General features: G+C 37.0%; 1 protein-coding gene across 1 annotated transcript; it reads right to left on the reverse strand.

The window, feature by feature from the left end:
- Positions 1–5,878: 5,878 nt before the first annotated feature.
- LOC149170180 (amino acid permease 3-like) lies at positions 5,879–11,004 on the reverse strand. Its single transcript, XM_089428936.1, has 7 exons — positions 10,560–11,004; positions 10,179–10,412; positions 9,970–10,063; positions 7,624–7,838; positions 7,290–7,432; positions 6,717–6,944; positions 5,879–6,516 (listed from the first exon to the last, which is right to left on the reverse strand). Exons 1-7 carry the CDS (start codon positions 10,651–10,653, stop codon positions 6,112–6,114), a joined length of 1,413 nt encoding a protein of 470 aa, XP_089285062.1. The 5' UTR covers positions 10,654–11,004; the 3' UTR covers positions 5,879–6,111.
- Positions 11,005–11,214: the final 210 nt, after the last annotated feature.

Below are 11,214 nucleotides of genomic sequence, written 5' to 3' on the forward strand. Positions count from 1 at the left end.
ACACTTTACAACAATGAACTAATAATATTCATGATGAAAATAGCAATATGGAAGATTTTTCTGCATATTGAAAAAGGCAATACGGGAGATTCCAATCACATTCCAAGGCATTTTTTAAAATGTGGATGTGACAAAAGGTTGTTGTGGAAGGTGCTGTTTGTATATTTTAACACACTAACACTTTACAACAATGAACTAACAATATTCATGATGAAAATAACAATAGGGAAGATTTATCTGCATAATGAAAAAGACAATATGGGAGATTCCAATCATGTTCCAAGGCATTTTTTAAAACGTGGACGTCACAAAAGATTGTTGTGGAAGGTGTTGTTTGTATATGGGAAATTTCTTGATCATTGTGTATAATCCTAATGTTGATAGATATGTCTACTAAGTGGTTCCAGTTAATGGGGCATTGATTTGAGTGGTCAATATATTTTTATTATTTATCAAAATAATCTTGTGTTGTATTTGTGTTCTTCAATTTATGCCTTACGGCGTTTCCTTTGCAACATCTGGTGCAAATGCTAGTCTATACAATTTCAAGACCACTACTTCAAATCTGCTTTTCAACGTGTCTGATGAGGCCTGCAATTCTGCAAATAAGGGATTCACTCAAGGCTCAGCTACATGTTCTGCCAATGGTATCGTTTACAGTTTAGTTCAATGTTGGAGAGATTTATCCAGAAAGGACTGCAGATCTTGCTTTCAACTACCAACGAATAACCTCCACCGATGTCGTTCTCTGAATGGAGGAGCCCAGACACTATCGGGAAGCTGCAGGGTTCGATATGAAATATACCTTTCTTTTAACACTAGTACTGCTGGGAATAGTGCTAGTCCACTTTCATCCTCTAACTCCTCCCGGCCAAACCCTTCTGCCCATATGACTCAAGGGACTCAGGCGAATGGAGCTTCACACACCACGTCAAGTAATCCCTCATGGCCACATCTAATTTTATGATTTCCTTGCTTTTGGGGATTATAGAAATTGATTGTAACTTCAATGTCTGTAAATAACAGTACAATGCATTACATGATTTGCTCTACAGAAAATTCTCTGGGGATTGTGGCAGGCGTCTTAGTAGCGTTAATGGTCTGTTTGTTTGCCCTAAGGAACAGACTGAAATCTTTCTTTTCACGGAACCCAGTAACATGTCAGCAGAATGAAGGTAGAATCAGCGGAATTTATCTCAGATTTTAAGAATAATTGACCTTAGTTTTAACTAAGTTTGAATCCCTACAGTGCTAATCATTAGTATGGTTCTTATGTCTCTAATGGTTTGGAATCTTGAAAATATTTCTCATTAAAATTATTTTATGGATTTTTTTAAAACCAACTCATTGAAATCAAACCAATCCAAGTCAATCTGAGTCTGAGTCAAAACTGAGTTGATAGGTGGCTGAGTCAATGTCCAAGTCTGAGTTTTAAAACTATGATATAGATGAGTTTATTATTGGAGGAAATCCAAAACAATTCATGATGTGGCGTTAGAAGATGCTGACAAGTGAAGATTGCATGAAGGACAATGGTAGGTAGTTTGCAAGTTGTAACTACAGTGTTCCTTGTACAGAAGGTTTTCACCTTAAATATTTTGAAGAGTTCAAAGCAAAAAAGCAGCTGCCATCCTACTTCATGTTTCTTCACATTAGTTAGTGATCAACTATTTGAGCCAGCCATAAGCATATAGAGGGTTCTAGATATATATGGAGAGCATCCTATGTTCGGCAAAGAACGAGTGTTAGCATTCAGTACCTTTGAAAGTGTGTCCAAGTCCTGGGCACGCATATGGTAGAAAAAAGATACGAATACAACAAGAACAATTCAACAAAGAATGTGTTGGAACAAGTACACACTACAACAGGTACTACAGGTCTATACTGCCAAATGTAGCAGCCTTAAAAAATCCATATATCATTGATTTTCGGCAACACAAGGGTATGTAGATGACAGCACAATAGTAGAGTGGACTAGAGGGCACACCAATATTTTTATAAGCTTCCAGCATTAAGGGTGCATGCATGCACCGACAACAGATACGAAGGGATAATGTTATCCTCGGGATTTGCATGCAATAGACAATTTGCATGTCCTTTCTCAATTAAGTAAAAGGCATGAAGTTGCATGTGTTAGCTTAAGTTTTATTCAGCAATTTTCTAATTTTTAGTTTAATTCTAAGTTCATTTAAGCTCATGCAGTCTAGAATGTAGGGGGCGTGTTTGCATAAATCATCATTAATTGAGGCGATATTGTGCATGTATGCAGATTCATTGTACCTATTCTTCTTCTTCGGCTATAAAAAGAAAGGGAGGAGTATATGTTTATTCATTCAGTTTTTAGTTGAACAGTTAGCAGTTCGTTGTTTTCTTGTAGTAGGTATAATTCATGCTCAAGAAACAAGAAAGTGAAAACAGGATTTTACAACCTTCATACTCTCTATCTACGAAAGATGCTATTCTATATAAAACAGAATTGCCCTTTTTTAAACAAAACCACTCACAGTTGGTAACAGCATCCTGGCATTATAAAACTAAAGCAAACAGTTGAATATGAAGATCGGTATGATGTCTGACACAACTAAATCAACTTGCACCTGTAATAAAGTAACAAGTCATTGTTGTTCCAAAAGCTAGAAGATGCAGGCCCCCTGAGCAGAATATACGCAACTCAGATGAGTACACACACTTCAGAGCAGAGGATATCAGTACACTTACTTTCAGATTGCACATAATAAACAATGCCACAAAAGAAAAATAAGTGAAGAGACAAGCAAATTTTACCTAGAATATAATTAATTTACAGTGAGAGACGCTAGAGCTGACCTGAAAAGCTCAAAAGTAAGACCTAATTATATAGGAACTTCACATTTCCAAGGTTTCTGGCTTTGGAATGCAAGGGCGTCAGTTGATGTGATGATGTATTTTCTTACTTGATGGCACCTTTTCTCGCTTGAGTACTAATTCGTATACTGTTTTGGTGTCATTTCTTGTAGTTGTCTGTCGGCTTGTGCTTGTTATCTATATGAAGTTGCATTATCTATCAAAGCAACACATCCTGTGCTGAGATTTCGTTCAGATTAATGTTTCTTCTACCCCCTGCTCCAAACAGTTACCCTTAAACTCACTGCCCACTCTTTGGGTTTTTTTGCAGGATATATTCATCGAACTGCTCCGACCGCGCTCGCATCTGCCCAATAATATGTTCAGAAATTGCTCTCAAACATTTAGGCAACCACTGTTCCATCTGATCAAACCACTCTGCCAGGCTCTCATCCTCCAAATTTTGACGACTGCATTCAGCGCTTGAAAGAATCTTTTCGACAAGTTTGCCGCTGGACGAAACCACAGACTGAGGTGACGCAGGGTTTTGAATCGCAGTTTTCTGTTTCTTGGCGACGGTTGCTTCTCCTCTTCTACGGCCGGCCTGAGATCTTAGGGTCCTCTTTTCCGGGGAGGCCCGTGATTCGATCTTGACTCTGATGAGGGTTTCATAACGGGAATAGCTCGTGGTCTTCTTTATCTTCATGAGGATTCACAGTTGCGAATAATTCATAGAGACATTAAAGCAAACAACATTTTGCTTGATGAAAGGCTGAATCCTAAAATAGCAGACTTTGGGCTAGCAAGACTCTTTCCTGAAGACGAGACTCACATCCAAACAAGAGTTGCAGGGACATAGTGAGAATATTTCACTCTACCCTTCTCTTCTCTATGCAATTTATTTGAAATTAATCAATTTGTTAAACAACTTAACATTTATGCAATCATGTGCCACAATCACCCCCAACTTATTTGAAGAGTTTCTGATTGGAGTATGTAGCAGTTACATGGCGCCAGAGTATGCAATGCAGGGGCAACTATCCCTGAAAGCTGATGTGTATAGCTTTGGAGTGTTAATCCTTGAGATTGTGACGTGAATTAAAAACAGTGATATAAATTTTTCCCCATAAATGCAAAGCCTATCAGAATGGGTAAGACTTCAATTCATGACTTTTTTTTGGTATGAATAACAGTGGATTGCGATAAATCAGAATAATGATGATTTACCTTGGATGGGATGCAGGCATGGAGATTACAGAAGCAAGGGTGTCTTCTAAATATGACTGATTCCAGTAATGGAAACATGGCAGCAGAGGAAGTCGTAAGATGCATTGAGGTTGCTCTTCTATGCACGCAAGCTGATTCAGGCCTCCGTCCAACCATGTCTAATGTTATATTAATGATCTCAAGCTCTCCTGTAACATTACTAAATCCAACACAGCCAGCATTTCTTAAAAATAGTGAGAGTACAGCACAAGGCTGCGCTGGCTACGCGGCCCTCAGGCAGGAAGAAAGACACGAAACGAAGAAGAAAGACACGTTTCGTCACTGCGAAGACACGTTTCGGTTCAGTCACTGCGAAGAGTCTCATCGCCAGGAGGCCTGGCCTTTCATGGCCCATTGTCAGATCTTCCCTCTCTATCTTCCAGCTGGTGGAAAAAATAATATTTTTCTATGAAAAAAATAGATTAAATCAACGGCAGAAAACACCCCAATCGTCTAACACACAGAATCAATGACTCAGGATCGCACACGTCACATTTTAGGGATGTCTTTCTCAGAGGGAACGCCTTACGGCGTAATTAGAAGTGGGATTAGTTTTTCTCAGTTAATCTTTAACCAAAGATAATCAAGTATTCGAAGAAGATAGAAATAATTCAGAATCTGGTTTTCGTTTGATTTCGTCTTTGCTCAGTTTCTGGGGTATGCATTCCGACACGGTATTTCTCCAAGTATTCGAAGAAGATAGAAATAATTCAGAATCTGGTTTTAGTTTGATTTCGTCTTTGCTCACACGGTATTTCTCCAAGTATTCGAAGAAGATAGAAATAATTCAGAATCTGGTTTTAGTTTGATTTCGTCTTTGCTCAGTTTCTGGGGTATGCATTCCGACACGGTATTTCTCGTCACGGATCACTCTCCAAAGTATTCGAAGAAGATAGAAATAATTCAGAATCTGGTTTTAGTTTGATTTCGTCTTTGCTTAGTTTCTGGGGTATGCATTCCAAGTATTCGAAGAAGATAGAAATAATTCAGAATCTGGTTTTAGTTTGATTTCGTCTTTGCTCAGTTTCTGGGGTATGCATTCCGACACGGTATTTCTCGTCACGGACACGGATCACCATGGAACCAGCATACAGCGGCAACAGAGGCAGCAGGGGAATCGAAGAAGATAGAAATAATTCAGAATCTGGTTTTAGTTTGATTTCGTCTTTGCTCAGTTTCTGCAACAGCGGCAGCAGGGGAATCGAAGAAGATAGAAATAATTCAGAATCTGGTTTTAGTTTGATTTCGTCTTTGCTCAGTTTCTGGGGTATGCATTCCGACACGGTATTTCTCGTCACGGACACGGATCACCATGGAACCAGCATACAGCCGCAACAGCGGCAGCAAGTTTGATTTCGTCTTTGCTCAGTTTCTAGGGTATGCATTCCGACACGGTATTTCTCGTCACGGACACGGATCACCATGGAACCAGCATACAGCCGCAACAGCGGCAGCAGGGGAATCGAAGGTGGTCGGGGAGCGAGACAGCCGACAGCCCCGACCGCCCGATCATGCACTCATGTGCATCAATCTGTCCATATATACTTCACAGATCTATTCCGTATGAACATTGAAGCTGTGATATCAGGTTGAAAACCGTATAAACATCATTTTATACAGCTTTCAACCCATATTATAACAACTTTATACAACATATAGAAATAAAAATGTAATTGAGGCTTTATACAGATGTGTTTAGATCAGGCCACTCTCACTCCACATATCTACTCTGTTTTTATTGCTCTAAGAAAGTAACATAAGCAAAGAGTATTAATGTTAACACCATATTGAAAAGCTGTGATATCAGGTTGAAAATTATATAAACATCATAACATACAGCTTTCCACCCATATTATATTATAACTTTATACAATATATATAAATACGAATGTAATTGAGGCTTTATACAGGTGTTTAGATCATGCCACTCTCACTCCACCTATCTACTCTGTTTTTATTGCTATAAGAAAGCAAAGAGTATTGCAACATCTCTGCAATCTTAACACCATATTGGAAGGCTTTCTATGTGCTCTTGTCTTTCACAAGGCCTTCTATGGAGCCAACAGCGGTTGCCAATGATACAAGAAGTGACATGAAGCTCAGAGCTTGCAGAAAGTTCCACTTGAGTGTCCATCGTTGGACCTTTTTCTGTACAATGTACATCTCCACTGGAAAGTACACCACCAACGGCCAAAATTTCACGGCACCTATAACTCCCAGCATATCATTGAATAATGGAAATATGATGGCAATGACTGTAGTTGACACCACAAATGCGGTTCTCCAACATATTTTCAAGAGATTTACTCTATACGACCCACATAACGGAACACTTATGAGAATTCCGATCTTACTGGTTGACTTAGTGTTCGGCCATTTATCAGAAATCCAACTTTCAATGAAAGCGAAAATTGGTTGACAAAAAACCTGCAAGAGAATGAGATGTTATGCCAATATGGGTAATCTGCACATTAGTTTTTCAGTGAAGCAGCACAAAGAGAGAGGATAATTGGCTGTTTAGATAAGGATTATTTTTCCGATTTACAGAAATGATTGTTTTTCATTACCTTAGCATTTATAGCTGGACTTGTTCAATTTGGACAAACTATCATAGAACTGTTACTTACTTGATATGCTCCAACCAGGTGAGCCACAATGCATGCATTGGCAAAGTCAATGAGCCAGTAAGGCTCGTAGAATCCAAATCCTGCCAATAGGTTTCCAGGTGTATTTTCTCCGAAGGCTGCATAGCCCAGACAACCACATAGGATAAAGAAGGCAGTTGATATCGTTGTAGCCAACAAATTTGCTTTCTTCATGGTTTTATTTTCAGGGGGTGGAGACTTCAAAGTATCCTGCACAGTTATTTATTGGCGTGAGTTATATAGTTTTTTGGAACAGTAACGATCTAATGATTAAGCAAGAGCTTTTAATGAACACGGATAGAGTAAAACTCTTGAGCAGCTTATTTTTTTAAACTTAATCAATACAAATTAAGTATGTCATTTTAAAGAATCAAACAAAATGGTGAAGGAATTATCCACCTCAACGTCCTGGCTTCTTATATACACAGGAATATCAAATTAAACATGAAGAGTCATGTCATTTTAGAGAATCAAACAAAATGGAGAGGGAATTAACCGTCCACCTCAACATCCTGCCTTCTTATATACACAGGAATATTGGGATTTCAGCTATACCTGGATTTCAAGAACAAGTGGAGAATATGGAAATGCTAATGCAATGCCACCAAGAGCCTGTAAGCTCCTCCAAACTTTCTGGGCTTGAGTAACGGAGGTTGCTGTGGTGATTCCGCCCGCAGTTCCGCGAATCACTCCATTTTCTGGAATTTTCACAGGGGTTGATCCTCATAAGTTTCAAAATACAAGAGAAGACATAAAACGTGCATATAATATTTGCATTTCATTATACAATGTCAATAAAATCCGGACTATGGGGAATCGGATTAGATATTGAAATTCCATAGCCCGCCAATGATGGAAAATAATGGAAGAGAGTCGGATAAAACAATACCAATTACTTTGGCGAGGCTGAGACCAAATCCTAATGATGAATAAGTGAAGGCCATTGTTGCTGCAATGAGTGAAAGGAACCATAATTTATGAAAGTTTGGTATTTGAGACAAGATAACTTGTATAACTCCATAAAGGATCATGTAGGTGCGCTCTGGAAAATGGCAAGGAGACCCATGCCCCTGCTCGTGGTAACAGTCTGATCGTCTGATTGCTCTGCAATATTTATGGCTTATAAGCTTTTCAATCCTTTTTATATATTACATCAATACCATTAAAACTTGAAATTTATTTAAGATTACATGCCAGGGACAGTATAAAATTATAAATACAGTAATTTGAACAGCAAACATTGAGTATCAAATATAAATGTCAATATGAATATGAATTTTTTAGATTGATCAAATATAATCATCATTTTGAATTTGCATTAGATTTCGAAAACTATGAAAAATGAGAATGAAATCTTGAAATGAGATCAATCCCTCTTTCCTGTACCTTAAATTTCAAACTCACCTGTACTTTGAATTCTTTTAGCTGTAATATGCTCTTATTACATTAAAGTTTTTAATGGCCATTACTTGGAATTTTGGATGAAACCTCACTATCACTGGTTTTGTATCTTTGTTGATTTTGGCATTGATATTTTTTTCAATATGAAAATTGTATAGTGTGTAAGTAATTATGATGCTGGGATAAAAATTTAAGGCAGAAAAAATGAGAGGGAAATGTATAGTTATTATGATAATTTTTAATCATATTTGACTTTTATAATTCCAAGCATTTTGTTCATTCATAATGATGTATAGGTTTTAAATTTGTTTGGAAAATAGTGGAAATTCATGTAAGATTTTATAACAATGGAAATCATGTAGGATTTCGATAAAATCTAGTTGAAATTTTTGGAAATCCAAGTTATAGGTGTCAAATTTAAAGATTTTGGGTGCCCCAGGGGTTTTTGATGGTGCTGATTTCATTTCCACATAAAAAAAATAGGATTCAAGCACTCCTGTCAAATTTTTTGAGAAAAAGACCAGATTTAAGCATTTTTTTTTGAAGCTAAACAAATTTGATACCGCTGTCAACAAGGCCCCTTTTTATTAAGATTTGGCAATGGGAACCACCAGTTAGGCTTCTTACTATCTGTCAGAAGAGTGCAGCCCATCTGCTAAGGCAAGGTCAAACCAAAGGGAGTCAAAACAATTTATTTTGTTCTTACTATCTGTCAGAAGAGTGCAGCCCATCTGCTAAGGCAAGGTCAAACCAAAGGGAGTCAAAACAATTTATTTTGTAGAGAATTTTTGATAAATATTAGATGCCAGTTAATAAATCAATCATTATTTTTCATCCTATTCATTCATTACCATATTATTTTTATACAATAGACAAAATGAAAAGCAATAAACTAATCATGAAAACACTACATGATGTTTGATATTTGGCCTAGTTAAAAACATTGATTACTCACAGTTACTTTTACTTTCAATTTTATTTTATGTTTTGGAAATTTCTGTTACTTCACAAATAATAATGGATATGTTGTGTTGCAGATAAATTGTGTTATATAGGTATTTTTGGTTTGATTATATTTTCTTCAACTTGAAATCACAGGAGGTGATATCTGCCCTTTAGGTGTGTCTAACATGAAGCTTTTGGACATCTAACAATTCACAGAAATAAAGTGAAATCAAATTGTTCTTTTTAGTCCTCAAACACTGGTGTGCTGCTGTATGGAATGTTGTTTCGTGTAAAAAAATTATACTGTAGTTTAATATTTAATTTTTTAATAAGTTTTATTTGAAATTTTATATAATTTTTTAAATGTATAGTTTTTAAATTTGACTATATCTCAGTATAGAGGCTTCCATTCTCATTGTAACCTTCAAAGTAGCACATGGTCCTCCTTTGCTCTTCTGGCTGTCCACTTGCACTTCAATGTTTATTAAAAAGCAGATTACTTACTTTTTCCTGTTCCATTTTTTTGCTGTTTTCACCAATCAGAAATTTTAACTTCTTATTTGTATTTGTTTTGACATTTTTAGTTGAGAATAAAGTATTGGCAACCGCTATGAAAAAACCTTTAACAAAGTAAGGGCCAGAGAGGGCAATGTATATGGAAACATTATTTCTCTACTAACTTGATGGGAATATATATCTATTAGAAAACCCACCATTGGTGTGTAACTATCTTGATCAAACAAATAGCTCATAATCATAATCAACTTTGATTCAGAAAACCTCTAAATGTACATTTATGCACAACCAGGGAGTAGAGCAGAGGAAGGGAACCTATAACATTGTTCAGTAACTTATCAAATGTTATTATGAATTGCAAGTTCTTGCTCACCTGATGCTGATTGCAGTAGTGAGTGTGGAAGCAATGCAGGTTCCATAGAAGACCACATATTGAGCTAATGCACACATGTGTGCTTTTCTTTCACCTGGGAAGCATGACAGGGAGAATAAGGCAACAACGTACTACCTAAAATTCAATGGCCAAATATATGGTTTATAGAGGAAAAGCTTGAATTAATCTAAGCGTGATAGATATTGCACCCAAATATACTCGTACTGCATCCCAGTAAGAGCAGTTTCTCATGGGCCCAGAGATTGGATCTGGGAACCTGTAACAATCCACAAGCAAGACAGTGGAATACAATGATATAAGAGCAAAGACAATCATGGCGATAGGCCCTGCAATCCATCCCAGCTGTGCAACACTCCATGACACAAATAACACCGCTGTTATCAATGATGTGATAATGTTACCCACTGCGGTCCATAGCGTGCCTGTTCACACAAATTTCATATACAGACTTCAAAATCCGCTGGAAATTTTATAGAGAAAATGCAGTAGAATAAACAGAACTATAACCACATTGGATGAAAATATTGAAGAAAAAGCAAGTGCAAAGAAAAATTTAGGGAATACAATACCATTTCGGGAGATATCTACTGCTTCATCTTCAACGGCATTGGCATGTGAATTCTGGGGTTTATCGTTATTGGCCATGGCAGACTCCATGGACATTGTACGGACTGGGCCTTGCTTTATAAATATTTGTACAGGGTTTGTTGAACATGGACTGAAACCTTACTGAGATTGCAATGCCTGGCTACAATAAAGATTCCTTTTTGAAAAAACTGAATGCCATTACAGGGTTTGTTGAACAATATACTGAAACCTTAATGAGATTGCAAAGATTCTTTCTGAAAAAATCTGAACATCATAAAAGTAGTTGAAGGACTCACTCTTCCTTCCCAACAAAAGCAAGCCAATGGAGGTTGGATTGCAAACCGATAGTCTCATCTCACCAACTGAAATTGTGACAGAAAGTGACTTCAGTTGGTGGGAGGGGTAGGTGGAAATTAGACTCTCATGATGAAAATTGAAGAGTGTTGAGTGTTTGAATGACTGAAAATTGATGTCTGAATGGATGAATTTGGAGTATTCTGCATCATCTTGTTTTTGTTAGATCATTATAGTAATAACTATGTATTGTTTTCTTATAGTATATTAATGTCAAAGGACTTGCAGTTGGAATCTTTATACTTAACTGTGAAAGGCCATGTAGAAACCTTATAGAGTTTC

This window comes from Pinus tabuliformis, chromosome 4_2 (assembly GCF_031772625.1).
Source record: "Pinus tabuliformis cultivar Carrire ecotype Pingquan chromosome 4_2, CPIR1, whole genome shotgun sequence".
Taxonomy (NCBI): domain Eukaryota; kingdom Viridiplantae; phylum Streptophyta; class Pinopsida; order Pinales; family Pinaceae; genus Pinus; species Pinus tabuliformis.

Coding starts and splice junctions, on each gene's coding strand:
- LOC149170180 (XM_089428936.1), bottom strand. CDS start 10,653: ATGTCCATGGAGTCTGCCATGGCCAATAACGATAAACCCCAGAATTCA. Junction 7,839..9,969: donor ACTACTGCAATCAGCATCAG/GTGAGCAAGAAC, acceptor TAAATATTGCAG/AGCAATCAGACGATCAGACT. Junction 6,517..6,716: donor ACCTGGTTGGAGCATATCAA/GTAAGTAACAGT, acceptor ATTCTCTTGCAG/GTTTTTTGTCAACCAATTTT.